This window comes from Crocuta crocuta, unplaced genomic scaffold (assembly GCF_008692635.1).
Source record: "Crocuta crocuta isolate KB4526 unplaced genomic scaffold, BGI_CrCroc_1.0 scaffold322, whole genome shotgun sequence".
NCBI lineage: Eukaryota > Metazoa > Chordata > Mammalia > Carnivora > Hyaenidae > Crocuta > Crocuta crocuta.
Window position 1 is genome coordinate 4,291,731 of NW_027532592.1, and position 15,190 is coordinate 4,306,920.

The 15,190-nt window shown below is 44.0% G+C and overlaps 1 protein-coding gene across 3 annotated transcripts in view; it reads left to right on the top strand.

Annotated features, from left to right (window-relative positions):
* The first annotated feature begins 1,343 nt into the window (after positions 1-1,343).
* Positions 1,344-15,190, top strand: part of NVL (nuclear VCP like) — an 84,711-nt gene continuing 70,864 nt past the window's right edge. The window contains exons 1-6 of one of the 3 annotated variants that reach the window (XM_077779860.1): positions 1,344-1,422; positions 6,009-6,082; positions 7,783-7,835; positions 7,918-8,017; positions 11,278-11,335; positions 12,562-12,819. In XM_077779860.1, the coding sequence (XP_077635986.1) occupies positions 1,366-1,422; positions 6,009-6,082; positions 7,783-7,835; positions 7,918-8,017; positions 11,278-11,335; positions 12,562-12,819 (600 nt within the window). In that variant the 5' untranslated portion in view covers positions 1,344-1,365. Of the gene's footprint in view, positions 1,423-6,008; positions 6,083-7,782; positions 7,836-7,917; positions 8,018-11,277; positions 11,336-12,561; positions 12,820-15,190 lie in introns of those variants that run through there. The other 2 variants (XM_077779862.1, XM_077779861.1) reach the window with 2 other exon arrangements.

Below are 15,190 nucleotides of genomic sequence, written 5' to 3' on the forward strand. Positions count from 1 at the left end.
TCGTGCTTTTCCCCACAAGACCCACGGGCAGGGAAGGGACCGGAACCGGGAGGCACTCAAAAAATTTCTGTTGAGTGTGAGGAGGGTCCCCTACGCAGAAATTTTAACGAAGGGAAGTATCAGGAAAAGCTAAAAGGGAGATGGTCAGCTAGGAATCTACAAGTCATATACTTGCCAGGAAGGGCACAGGAGACCAGAGGAAATGTCCGCGAATGCAAAGTACTGTGTATAATCAGTTTGTCTACCAGTATCATCTTCCAGAGCAACCTCCTAGAAGCAGTAATCTCTTCTGTTTCTTCTCAGTCGTACCCAGCGCTTGAGACATAGCAGGTGTTGGTACCGACGCATAAACGCAAGCGATGCTGCTTAGCGGAAAGCAGAGTGCACACACAGGGAAGAAGAAGGAAATGAAGCGGGAGCAAAGTTAACCAAAGTTCTGAAGGTCAGAGTGAGAATCTATATTCGGCGCATGAATAAGGACCACTGAAAAGGCAGCGACGTGATCTGCATCCGCGGGAAAAACTATCCCGTGGTACCGAGTAAAACAGTCATGTGTTAACATCTTAAAACTCCATCTCCCCCCACCCCAGCCTCCATACTCCACTTCCTAATGTCATAAGACGAATAGAGCTCAAATAGGAATAGTAATCTTGAAGACACGATTAGCCAAGCAAGCAAACGGGAACGAAAGCCGGTAACTGCGTGTCTGTGTGTGTGTTAACGCTGACTGTCCCTTTGTGTCTCCCTAACGGCATAAAACGTTACGGCCAAACACGGACGTTTACCAAAACTGTGGGCAGCGTCTAGGTCAAGCTGTAGTACGGCACTGGACGTGCTGGACAAAGCGGAAGCAGAAAAAGAAGGCAAGGTTCCCGAAGGTGGCCGACGCCGGGGTCCCCCGCGCACACCCGCCGGAGCCCAGGGTGGCCTCCCTGCGGAGCCGGGCGGCAACGCCTCGGGTTCATTACGTCTTCACCGTCGCGGGCGACCACAGGCTTGAGGTTTGCTAAGTCTGCGGCCAAGACCGAGGCGGCGTCGCGCAGCCTGCGGCCGGAAGCCGCCCCGCGAGCCCAAAGACGCACGACGCTCGCCGGAAGGCCCGACAGCCGCCGCGCGCCCGGGTCCGCGTAGCGGGGAACAATAAAGTTGAACGTGTTCAAAAAGGGTCCTTGTCCTCCAGGGCCCGCCGGACAAGCCTGCAAAATCAGCGTCCCGGAAAGTTCCGGGTGTGGGCAGGGCTCCCTGCCGTCGGCGGCGCTCTCCTCACACACGGTGGGATAGCGCTGGGACAGCGCCGGAGGCACGGCCCGGGCGGCGGGCGGGCGGGCGGACGCGGNCCCTGGCTGTGGCAGCCCCGCGCGCGAGATGAAGCCCAGGCCCGCGAGGTTCGTGGACAGCAGGCTGAAGCAGCGAGTCGTGCAGGTGGGTATCGAGCACGGCCCCCTCTCGGCGGCTCCCAGGCCAGCCTGGACCAGGTCCCGGGCGGGTGTAGACCCTGAGGAGCAGGGACGGGAGGGGTGCGGACCCTAAGGAGCCGGGGACCAGGCGGGTGTGGACCCTGAGGAGCTGGTGTCCCAGCGGGTGTAGACCCTGAGGAGCGGGGAAGGGGCAGGTGTAGACTCTGAGGATCGGGTCCGGGGCCGGTGAAGACCCTGAGGAGCCGGGGACGGGGCTAGTGTAGATCCTGAGGAGCCGGGAGGGGGCGGGTGCGGAATCTGAGGAGCTGAGGACCGGGCTGGAGGAGCCGGGGGGCGGGACGGGTGTGGACCTGAGGAGCGGGGATCGTGGCGGGTACTTGGCGTGGCTTTCACATTGTAATAGGCCCTTTGTATATTTTTTTAAGCGAATTTATTTATTTCGAGTGTCAGAGGTGGCGCGGAGAGAATCCCAACGGGCTCTGCATCGCCCGCGCAGAGCCCGACACAGGGCTCCATCTCAGGAAACGTGAGGTCTCACCCCAGCCGAAGTCAGTTGGTTAACAGACTGAGCCCACCCTCCCCCGCCCACGGATTTGTCGCTTTTGCAGCCACAGGTGACAGCCTGTGTGCTAAACGTTTTGCAGAGGCACAGTCTGCAAACAGCCTTGGGAGGAGGGAGGCCTTCCCTCGCTTTGCACTTTGGGTGGGGGGGGTGAGGGTGGGGATACATACCTGGCTTTTCTTTACTTTGCCAGCATCGATCCCTCCGTCCTTTCTGGATCATTCCGTACCCAAACTGTCACTGTTGGTAGTATTCTGAGCCCCTGTGCTGTTTCCCTGTTCCTTCACTTGCTTCCTGGGGGTTTTCTTCCAATCTGAAACCTTAAAGTACTTCCTTATATGACCACTATGTATAGTATATATATACATATACACTCAATATGCAATTTAGTCCAATACAAACAGTTGTAAGTTCAATGAAGACACACTCATTGTAAGTACTGTCACTGGGGTGCCTGGGGGGCTCAGTCGTTAGGAATCCACTTTGGCTCAGGTCATGATCTTGAGTTTCCTGAGTTCAAGCCTGGCGTTGGGCTCTGTGCTGACAGCTCGGAGCCTGGAGCCTGCTTCAGATTCTGTGTCTCCCTCTCTCTCTGCCCTTCCCCCATTCGTGCTCTGTCTCTCTCTGTCTCAAAAATAAATAACCATTAAAAAAATTTTAATACTATCTGTATATTCCTAAAATTATGTCTCCAGTGTGGATTTTTTAAATGTTTCTTTTTTTTAATGTTTCTCTTTGAGAGAGAGACAGACAGAGGTAAAGTGTGAACAGTGGAGGGGTAGAGAGAGAGGGAGACACAGAATCTGAAACAGGTTCTAGGCTCTGAGCTGTATTAGCACAGAGCCCAATGCAGACATCAAACTCACGAACCATGAGCTCATGACCTGAGCTGAAGTTGGATGATTGAGCCACCCAGGTGCCCGTCTAGTGTGGATTTTATCTTGACTACCCAGCTGCCCACTAAACCTTTCCTGCTGAGTGTCTGGTGGGTGCTTCCACCAACATATCCACACTGAATTTTTGTGTTCTTCTCCAAACCTGCCTTTTTTTTTTTTAATATTTTTATTTATTTCTAGGAGAGAGAGAGAGAGAGAGAGAGACAGTGTGAGCAGGGGAGGGTCAGAGAGAGAGGGAGACACAGACTCTGAAATAGGCTCCAGGCTCTGAGCTGACAGTCAGCACAGAGCCGGACGCGGGGCTCGAACCCCCGAACCGCGAGATCATGACCTAAGTGAAAGTCGGACGCTTAACCGACTAAGCCACCCAGGCGCCCCCAAACCTGCCTTTCTTAATGTTCTCTGTATCATTAATGACACATTGTCAGGGCCAAAACCCTTAACTACCATTATTATATTACTCCTTTGTTTCACTGTCTTTTCTTTTTTTTAATTTGAGAGAGAGAAAAAAGAGTATGTGAGCAGGGGACAGGACAGAAAGGAGGAGAGCAAGAAAATCTTAAGTACGTTTCACACCTAGTCCCAGGTTGACCTGGGGCTCAATCCCACGACCCTGGGATCATGACCTGAGCCAAAATCAAGAGTTGGATGGTAAATGGACAGAGCCGCCCAGGTGCCCCTGTTTAGCTTTCTTAACCAATTAATTAGCAATTTATTTGGCTTTACCATCAAAATATATTCCAAACACAGACACTCCTTACCGTTTCTACCTCCAACCATCCTAACCCAAACCACCATCTCTCTCTTTTTCTTTTTGGTGTTTATTTTCTTCACTTTGAGAGAGATAGCAGGGGAGGCCAGAGAGAAGGGGGGAGGGAGAGGAGGAGGAGAGAGAGAGAGAATCCCAGGCAGATTCCACCATCAGTGCAGAGCCTGATGTGGGTCTCGATCTCATGGTTCTGTGAAATCACAACCTGAGCCAATATCAACAGTTGGAGGCTTGACCAACTGAGCCACCCAGGTGCCCCTAAACCACCATCTCTTCATTAGACTATGACAGTAGTCCCCTAGGTGATATCCATGATTCTGGTTTTACCTAAGGTCCATCCTTTGCAGAGCAGCCATAGAGTTCCCCCCCCCCCTTTTTTTTAAACAAATAGTTTATTGTCAAGTTAGTTTCCATATAACACCCAGTGCTCATCCCCACAAGTGCCCTTCTCCATGCCCATAACCCCCCACCCCCCACCCCACTCCCATCAGTCCTCAGTTTGTTCTCAGCATTCAAGAGTCTTTCATGGTTTGTCTCAGAGAGTTCCCTTTAAAGGGAGCTTGTTGGGCTGTGCTCACACGCTCTGGTGGGCTCCCAGAGCATCTAGAGAAAACCCATCCTACAAGCCTGACACATTCTGCCCCCATCTCCTCTTTGTCCTTGTGTCCCTTGCTTTGTCCCTTGGCTAAAAGTAATACCTACTAGGTCTTTTTATTAAGTAGTTAGGTTCAACCCACTGCTTCCACTGTCCTGACCACACTGACCTTAGCTCTGGGAGCTCTCAGCTCGCTCTGGATATTCCACCACTTGCTGTGTCACTTTATTCAGGAAGTGTCTAGACAGTGACTCCTAATGGCTGGATCCAGTGGCCCTTCTCAGTCTTCACCACTTTAAATTCTCAGCTTTCCCCTATTGTTATTACTTGGGTTCATTATAAAAACACTAAGTTGTTACAGTTTAAAATAGAAGGGACAGAAGGATATAAAAGAAAAACACTTTCTTCCATCTTCATTTCTGTAGAGGTAACTGTGGAGAGTTTATATACACGTGCAGATTTTACTCACACAGACAGGCTCATCTGCATCGTTCTGTTTGCTCTGTTCCCTTAGTGGTAGATTGTAGACCTCTCCCCAAAGTGGTACATTTGTCTCCTTTTAACTAGCATGTTAGTTACATGTTGCTGCATAACCACCCCCAAATTTAGCTTTTATTTCTGTTGTCATCAAGGAACTGTTTGACTTGTGGAGATGAGATACACACAAACATAGGTAATGCAGCATTACTTGTAGTAAATGACTGCGTGCGCCAGGAGTCCAGAGAAGGGGAAAGTTAGCTGGAACAGTCCTGCTTTATATGTCTAGTGTCTTGTCACTGGAGGCATTTGTGCAGAGACCGTTATGGATTCTTGGGAAGAAATTGCAGTGTGATGTCAGGCATACCTTGACTGGATAACCAGCAAGCACCGACACACGGAGGCAGATAGACATTCTGGTTTGAAATCTGGCCCTGTAATTACGTGCTCCCAAGTAATTAGCCTTTTAAAGCTTCATAAACTTTCCCATCTATAAAGTGGGGAGACTGACATCCACCTCAGCATTGTGAGTGCTGCTGAAAGAATGTGTAAAAGGCTCCTTCAACAGGTGCGCAGAGCCCCAGTTTCTTGGGAGTTTTTCATGGTGCCTCCTGGCCAAAAGTAATACCTACTAGGTCTGTTTATTAAGTAGTTACATTCAAGCCACTTAGTAACTATTTAGTCCAAATAGTGTAGTAGCTTTTTGAAGAAATAATATGTAAAAATTGGAGGAAAATTTTTATAGTTGTATTTTATTCTTAACTAATCACATGAGTGGATTTGTATACCTGTTGAGTCAAATTGACCCTGCCACTCTCATTTCCTGTTCCACGGCTGAAAACCCAGTTTTGCAGAAATATGACCCCATCAAAAAGTGATTTAATATTGAAACCATGAATTGTCTCAGGCTAGAAGTCCCTGCAGTGTTGGACAGATGGCAAATATTATATGTTCCCTCAGATTTAAAATAGCCCTTGATGCCCTTTTGAGTTTAGTGCTTTGTTCTTGCGGTATTCGGAAATTTAGGATACAGTAGGCCCCCACTTAACTACATTATAGCTGTTCCTAATTGTTGCTGTTGTGCTGTCATGGTGATTAATAATGTTAATTAAATTCACTGGTTCCAGACTTGACAATTTGGTGATTTTTATTTATGTTTTTGATATAGTAAATAATGAGTTTACATTATAGCATAGCATGTTTGAATAGCTCAATCTGATTAAAATCACTGTTTAAAATCAGAGTTTGAAATATTGAGTGTTGAATATTTGTGTCGTGTTTTTTGTTTTAGTACCTCACCAGTAACAGATGTGGCAAATATGTGGACACTGGAGTCTTAGCATCTGATTTACAAAGAATGTACAGGTAAAGAGATGTAGTCTCCAGATTCTTGCCTTTATTTTCTACCAGTTTTAGTTTCCATCTTGCCCAAATTTTCAGTTGATATTATCGCTGCTGGCGGTAGTTCACCAGTCCAGAAGTTCAGAGTTGAGTTATACAAAGACTTATCAAGGACCTGTTATGTGCAAGGTGCTATCCTTGTTAGTAAGGGGAATGGTTGCTGTTTCTTTTTCAGTACCTTACAGACTGGTCAGCAGTATGGCCTCGTCTCTTATCTCATTAAGGAATTAAAACCAGTAGGCATGGTCTCCCTGAGCTTCCTAGCTACCTTGAAACATCTCTAGGCTTCCCACTAAAGATTCAGTTTTTCTCTTGTGTCTCTAATCCCATGTCTCTTGTTATGTTGCTCCATTAATTATTACCACTTTGTATATTTTAAAGTCTGAAGCCTGTGTTTTCCTCTCAGTATATTAGTTTGCTAGGATTGCCATAAAAAAGTATCAGAGGCCACGAGCTTAAACAGCAGAAGTTTAAGGCTTCACAGTTGAGGAAACTGAAGTTAGTGGCCACCGTCTCTCCTTGCCTTGCAGGTGGTTCTCTTCTCCCTGTGTCCTCACACGGTCTTTCCTCTGTGTGTCTGTCTGTATCCTAACCTCTTCTTGTATTACTATTTTTCTAAGATTTTATTTGTAAGTAAATTCTATTCCCAAAGTGGAGCTCACTCACAACCCTGAGATCCAGAGTCAGGTGCCCCTCTTATTTTAGAGTGCCTGGGTGGCTCAGTCAGTTAAGTGTCCAGCTCTTGATTTTGGCTCATGATCTCACGGTTCATGGGATTGAGTCTGGTGTCGGGCTCTGTGCTGGTAGCTTGGAGCCTGCTTGGGATTCTCTCTTTCTTCCCCTCCCCAGCTTGCACTTACTCTTTCAAAATAAATAAATAAACTGAAAAAAAAAAAAAGTAATGCACGCCTTTTATTCTGATAAAAACAGCAGTCATGTTAGATTAATTTGCTTCAGTGCTCTGTCCAGTGAGCCCACTAGGATGCCTGCCCTGCCCTTTGGCAGGAGGAGAAGACCATGCTGCTCCCCCAGCCTTTGCCCCCTAGGCTGATGGTCGCAGTGGAAACCCTGCCAACCTCTGAGCTTCCTGCTGAATTGTTCATCTCTTTTTTTTTTCTTAACATTTATTTATTATTGAGAAACAAAGACAGAGCATGAACAGGGGAGGGGTAGAGAGAGAGAAAGGAAGATACAGAATCCGAACCAGGCTCCAGGCTCTGAGCTATCAGCACAGAGCCCGACGTAGGGCTCGAACCCACAAACTGCAAGATTATGACCTGAACTGAAGTCGGACATTTAACCCACTGAACCACCCAGGTGCCACTTTATCCCTTTTCTTGAAGGATAACCCATGTCTACAGCTGGACGGCCCCTTTCTTGTAGAATCCCAGAAGTCCAGCTACTTTCCTACCTTTCATTCTCCCTGTCTCCTCTAGTACAAGCTGCCAGAATTTGTGATGCTGTAACTGTGTCTCTAACAGAAAAAAAAATTACAGTAGTGGAAATGTAAACTCAGAAATAAGCTCAAAAATAAGCCTATGGTCAGTGTGAATTCAGTGACGGAGTTATATATTCTTGCAAGTTAATGTGATCAATTTAGATTGGATTTAATGGGAAAATGTTGGTGGAGACCATTGTAGTAACCTTCTTGTTCTGTTTTTCAGTATAGACTATGGTCGAAGAAAAAGAAATGCTTTTAGGATTCAGGTAGAAAAAGGTGAGTCTTTTAGTGTTAGAGCTGAAATATTAATAAAGTTAATGATTTGTTTAAGCTCATGATTTTTTCTTTTTGTTTTCAGTATTTAGCGTAATTACTAGTGAGAAAGAACCTAAGGATTTAACAGAATTAGAAGATGAACATCTGGCCAAAAGAGCAAGACAAGGTGAAGAGGATAACGAGTAAGGATTACAAAGAAGGGGGTGACTTATATGGGGCGCCTGGGTGGCTTAGTTGGTTAAGCGTCCGACTTTCGCTTAGGTCATGATCTCATGGTTCGTGGGTTTGAGCCCCACGTCGGGCTCTGTGCTGACTGCCAGCTCAGAGCCTGGAGCCTGTTTCAGTCTGTGACTCCCTCTTTCTCTAACCCTCCCCTGCTCACGCGGTCTCTCTCTCTCTCTCTCCTAGAAATAAATAAAAACATTAAAAAAAAAAAATTTAAGAAGGGGGTGACTTATAAATCATGAACCTGATAGGGCCCCTGGGTGCTCAGTCGGTTAAGCGTCTGACTTCGGTTCAGGTCATGATCTCATGGTTCGTGGGTTCAAGCCCCACATTGGGCTCTGTGCTGACAGCTCAGAGCTTGAAGCCTGTTTTGGATTCTGTGTCTCCCTTTCTCTTTGCCCCTCCCTCACTCATGCTCTGTCTCTCTGTCTCAAAAATGAATAAATTATAAAAAATAATTTAAAAAAATACCATGAACCTGATCATATTACAGTCCCAATTTTGAAATCGTCAGTGGCTTTTCCTTCCTTGCCAGCAAGGCCGTGCGGAATACCTGACCTCTCCAGACCTGTGCTTTGAACATACTGAATGCTCACTGTTGCCTAGAGAGGACGAATTCTTTCTTTGTGTCTTTGTATGAGTGGTTTTCTGTAGCTGGAGGGTTCATTCCCATCAGGAACTCCCACCCAGCCTTCAAGGGGCCACATCAATGACTTTGTGGGGCTTTGGCTTCCTGAGTGTTTCCTTAATTCCTGGTTATAGATGTTTGTTATGATGCTTATCATACGGCTTCAGGTTATTTGTATTGAGAGTTTTTATCATGGATGGGTTTTACATTTGTCAAATGCTTTTTGTGACCTTAATGAAAGATTCTATTATGGTTTTCCCCCTTTGTTCTATTGGTGAATTACATTGATTTTGGAGTGCTGAGCCAGTCTTGCATCCTGGGATATACCCAACTTGGTCCAGAAATAATATATATTATTAAAATCTTTTTGCTAATTGTTTTTGGAGATGGCTATATTTGTACTCATAACGGTCTGAATTTTTTTTCTCTTTTGCAGTGTCTTTGTCAGGTTTTGGTATTACTACAGTTATACTGGCTTCATATTATTTGGAAAATGTTTTTGTCTATTTGACAAAAAAGTTAGTGTGATGTTACTGATACTTCTTTTTAAATAGTTTGTTAGAATTCCTCTCAACCTGGAGACTTCTTTTTGGAAAGGAATTAGGTAACATTTGATTTTGCTAGACAAAGAACTCTTCCTGTTTCTTTTTCTTCTTCTATCAGCACTGGTAAATTGTACTTTTAAAGAAACAAAACGTAACCCATTTCATCTAAAGTGTGGCATTTGTGGCTTAAGTTTTCAAGATATCCTCTTTTAACATTTATGGGATTTGTCGTGATAGCTTCTTTTCACCCTATAGCTGCTTTGCTGCCTTTCCATTTGGATTTACTATTATTTTCTTAACTAATTCCACACTCGTGGATGGTTGGTTGTTTCCAGTTTTGCACTATCATATACACAGTAAATAGTTCTTCAGCACATTTATCTTTTATATGTTTCTTTTTTTAATGTTAAATTCCTAAAATGGTATTTCTGGGGTCAAAGATACCTTTTTGAGATTTCTGGTACCTTGGAGTTCATTTCCCAAAAAAGTTGCCTCAGTTTATATTCCTAGCAGCTTTGTGTAAAGAGTGCACTTCAGGGAGCCTGGGTGACTCAGTTGGTTGAGCATCTGGCTTTTGATTTAGGCTTAAGTCATGATCTCATGATTTGTGGGTTCAAGCCCTGCTGACAGCATGGAGCCTGTTTGGGATTTTTCTCTTCCTTCCTATCTGCCCCTCCCTTTGTGTGTGTTTGCTCGCGCGCTCTCTCTCTCCTCCCCCCCCCAAAATAAATAAATAAACTTTAAAAAAAAGAATAAAAAAGTGTGTTTGTCTGCACTCTTGCAATCCTAGTTATACTATCATGTAATCTTTGCCAGCTTCAGAGGCAAAAATTAATGTTTTTATTTGTAGTTTTTTGATAAGTAGTGACATGAAAATTTTTTTACTGTTTCATGTTTGCTTTGTTAGTTGCTTGCTTATGGGTTTTGTCTGTCATATGAGAGTTGACCCTTGATTTTGGCTTAGGTCATGATCTCACAGTTCTGTGAGTTGAAGCCTCACATCAGGACTCTGCGTTGAAACTTGGGATTCTGTGTGTGTGTGTGTGTGTGTGTGTGTGTGTGTGTGTGTGTCAGATCTGTCAGTCTTTATGGTTTATGCTGAAATAGAAAAACTTCTATCACAACAGTATGTGGAATCCTTATTTCTTTATAATATTCCATTTAATTCTTTAATCCACTTTGTAGGGTATGAATTGTAAGGCAAGATTATTTTTTTCCAAACAGTTGAATAATCCACCTTCTTTACATTGATTAGAAATGCCCAGTTATGTTAATAGAATTTAATGAATAACAAAAGAATTCCTGTCTTAATTATAAAGATGGATCTTATCATTCACATAACCCTTGTTACTTAGGAAGAGTCCTTTTTTTATTTAATTATTTTCTAAAGAAACATCAATTGGTAGCAGGGTCCATCAACTCTGGGTTATAATGAGCTGAGCCTGCTCTTAGAGTTTGTAGCTTTTAGGATTTATGCCTCTTTCTCACCGCATCATATGAAAACCTTTTCTGCCTCATTTCTCATGGACAGGCTTGGGAAACTACCCCTGGTCACACAGGTGGGTCATGTTGAATTTGTGAATTTGTTACTCAATTACTTAATGATGGCTTGCTGGAATATTTCCTTTTGTGGGCATCTGAGATTCCTAATATCAGACCTTTGGGTATGATAGGACTTTGCATTTCACTTTTATTTATTGCTTGGATTAAGATAACCACAATTTGTTAGCCTTTACCGCTTAGTATATTCTGCTTATATATTCTAAGGACTTTGTGATCTTCTATTTAATCCTCTGATAACCCAGAGAGGTGGGCATTACTTGTTATCTCCTCTTTATAGATAAGGCAGCTGATGCTCAGTGAAGTTAAGTAGACATTAGTAACCAGTAAAGTTGTATTCTGAATCCAGAATTCTCAGATTCCATAGCTTGGGCTCTTAACCACCATAATACTTTGCCTTAGGACATTTTTTGTTCAGGGTTGTAATTTTTTTAGGATGTGGGAGCAAAGCCCTTAAAATGTTTCTTTTCCTCTTCTTACTGAGGTATACTGAAAGCTCTTCAGATAATGATTCAAATATGGAAGATTACCCAGATCCGCAGGTAAGCCAAACATTTAATGGACCTACTTTGATATTTTTTTATTTTTTATTTTTTAAAAATATTTTTTATTTATTTCTAGAAGAGAGAGAGAGAGACAGCGTGAGCAGGGGAGGGTCAGAGAGAGAGGGAGACACAGACTCCGAAACAGGCTCCAGGCTCTGAGCTGGCAGTCAGTACAGAGCCCGATGCAGGGCTCGAACCCATGAACCGCGAGATCATGACCCAAGCGAAAGTCGGACGTTTAACCGACTAAGCCACCTGGGCGCCCCCACTTTGATATTTTTTTAATCGTTATGAACCCTCCTAAAAACAAAACAAAACAAAACTATGGAATAGAATAAGAGACTTTAAATATCTTTATGAATAATTTCTGTGGACAGTGTTGAGGAATTCTTGGGAAGGTCATCCTTTCAGTATTTGTGTTTATAACCTGTTTTATAAGAAAAAGAAGGGAAGAGAATGGCCTAAAATAAGGGCACACAGGAATAGAAAGGGGAATTGATAATAAAAATTGAGAAAAAGATCCATTTTCTGCTAAAGGGCTACCATTGCCAATAAGTAAGGTGGCAAGTAATTTAGGGTTGCAAGTAAGTAATTTAAGAGAAATATGGAAGTAATATGCCAGACGATTTATAATATTCTCTTTTTTTTCCACATTGGTAATTCCATTTTTTATTAACAAAGTCAGGATGATATTGAGTGATACGTGATCTGGTTTTGAATTGATGAGATAGTAGTGGCTCTTCTTAACCAGCTCGTTTTCAAACCTAATTCTGTTATTTTTTTTTAATAGTTTATTTATTTATTTTGAGAGAGTGAGCAGGGCAAGGGCAGAGAGAGAGGGAGAGAGAGAGAATCCCAAGCAGGCTCTATGTTCCGCAAGGAGCCAGATGCAGGGCTCGATCTCAAAACCGTTGAGATCATGACTTGAGCTGATATCAAGTGTTGGAGGCCCCATCGACTGAACCACCACAGTCCCCCCTGATTCTGTTACATTTTTAAAAAGCGAGCAGACTTCTTTAGTGTTCTTTAATTTCCATTTATTAAGTTGTGGTGAAGGGGGGCACATATTTTTGAACAGGAAATTGTGGTGAAGCATCTGACTGTGAATGCCCTGTGTTTTCTGACAAAGTGCTGTGAGGGAAGCTGCTGGCAGCTGCTTGTGTGGGTAGCCTGTGTCCATGAGCGCCAGAGTGGTGACATAGGTGATGTCATGTTTCTACCAGGCAGCAAATCACATGAACAGCTCCCTGCTCTCCTTATATCGGAAAGGACATCCTGATTCTGTTTCAAGGACTCCTGAGATGGAGCACAGAGAAGCCACCGTCTCAGCCCCACGGACACCTTCTGGAACAGACTCCATCCCTTCAAAGACCCCTGCCAGGGGTTCTGAGGGAGGGTGGTTTATTGACAGAACTCCCGGTGGAAAGATGGACCTGGCAGATGAGAAGAGTAATCATAAGAAGCCAGGATCTGAGAGAGAGGTATTTTTGTAGTGACATTTTAGCCCCAAGTAGTTGGAGCACATCACAGCCTTTTCACCAAATGTAATGTCAGTCGGGGTCTCGTGCTTCATGAAGGGCGTGGGAATTTGGAAGCACACGGAGGATGTGCTCACAGTCCCATTTCTGCCACCGTTTCTGTCCAAGTTCAGGGCTTCCGATGGAGATTACCTTCCCCTGAGTTAGTCTCCACACGCAGATGTCTTTTTATGAATTAAGTCAGGTGGTTCTCTTTCGTGTATTAAGAGTGGCTCCATTCACTCTAAAATCAGAGTCCTCACAGTTATTGCCAGGAAAGCCCACTGTGCGTGGCTGCCCTGCTGCCTCTTCATTCATTTGCTGCCCGCCTCCCCGCTTCGCCTCGGCTACCGTAGCCTGGCGCTGTTCCTAGAACACCCACTCACTCTCACCTGGGCGTTTGCACTCATGCTTCTGTCTAAAACTCCCCCAGATTCCTGTGACTCACGCTGTCTTGTTTCCCTGTGATCTTGGCAGAGTCGCTTCCTGACGTGTTAAATAGCACGTCGTTGGATGCTCTTTCCTGCCTCATCTCCTTTCTGTCAAGCCCTTATGACCACCTAGAGCTTACTGTGGAAGTGTTTAGTTGGGTTTCTTCTTTGTCTTCACTAGAACGTCAGCTTCGGAGTGCAGGATCTTTGTTTTTTCTACTAGTGTCTCCCTTGCTAAAATGTACCCAGCACGTAGTTGTCAGGCAGTTTGTTGAATTTGTGCCTGATGAGCTTTCCGAGGTGCATTTACCAGCACGAGTTAAAGAATAGGTACCTTGGGTGCATGTTACAGTTAGAAGGCTTGTTGTCCTCAGAGGAAGGAAAGTCAGCTTGTGAAACAGCCATGGGGTTTCACAGGGAGGGTTTGTACAGGGAGCCTGTACAAACAGGCACACCGTGAAAATGTCCCGAATAAGTGGACACCTTTTTCGTTTTGAACCTGTGTGAGTTGAAGTATACCATCCATAAAAGTGAAGGTGGATGCATTATCACAAAGTGAACACACTGGGCACTATCCTTAACTGATTCTTTTTTTTTTTTGGAAAGAGACCGAGGGTGCATGATGCAAGTGAGCATGGAAGGAGCAGAAAGAGAGGGAGAGAGAGAATCCCAAGCAGGTTTCCACCATCAGCACAGAACCCAACATGGGACTCAGTCTCACCAACTATGAGATTGTGACTTGAACCGAGATCAAGAGTGGGACATTTAATTTAACCCACTGAGCCATCCACGTGTCCCCTTAATTGATTCTTTCCGATGCCTGGCAGAATGGGAGGAGATGTACAGCGATCTATCCCACGAGGCCCCACGTAGGTCCCTGGGGCTCACTGTCCAGTGTGGTGAGTGCTAGCCACACCTGGCTCTTGAGCACTCAAAATGTGGCTAGTGCAACTGAGGAACCAAATTTGTAAAATAATACTCAGTTCAGTTATTAGAAAACTTCTAAGTATGTTTGGAACAACTTGGGCATGTGAATCTACTCTTTCAGCTGTATACTTTATGAAATGTAAATACAAATTAAATATTTCCCATTAAAATTTAGTGTCTGGGTTGAGATGTACTATAAGCATAAAATACATGTTAGACTTTGGAAACTTACTATAAAGATTAATATAAGACCTCTCAACATTTTATACTGACTATATGTTGAAGTGATAATATTTTTGAATATATTTTGTTAAAGTACTAAATTAATTTCACTTGATTTCCCCCTTTTTTTATATGTGGCTGCTAGAACATATTTAAAATTACGTATGTGGCATTGTGTTTTTCTTGGACGATACCGTTGTAAGTGGTTTCCAAGAACCAAGTCTTTTGATTTGGCAAAAACATTCCCCTTTTGAATTATTACTGAACCTTTTTCAAATCTCTGTGTTAATCATGTTTTTAGAGGACGTTATTGCAAGGTTAAGGAAATAGCTTGACTCTTAAGTTGAATTATACCTTTTTAGGGCTTTCAAAGCTGCTCTATAGTCCTATTTAATTTAGTGGTTCATCAGGCATCACATAAAGACCAACTGGTAAAAGGCTCAGTGAGAAATAAAATATGAACATTAGCGTCTCACCTCCAGAAGCTCACGATTCTGTGAGAGATACAAAAGAGCCTTGCTCAAGTACAGGACAGATTATGGCCAGCTCTAATACAGTCACAATTCAGTGTCCTGGGAATGTGAGCAAGAGATTAACTAACTAGAAGAATCTGGAAAGAAAGTTTTAATGTGTCAGGATATAAACTGAGCTTTACAGCTATGGAAAAGAGGCTCATCTCCAGCAGAAACCATCCTGGAGCAGAGAGGTTGGGAATAACTAAGGTAGGTGCAAGCACCAGGGCAGAAATGAGGTAT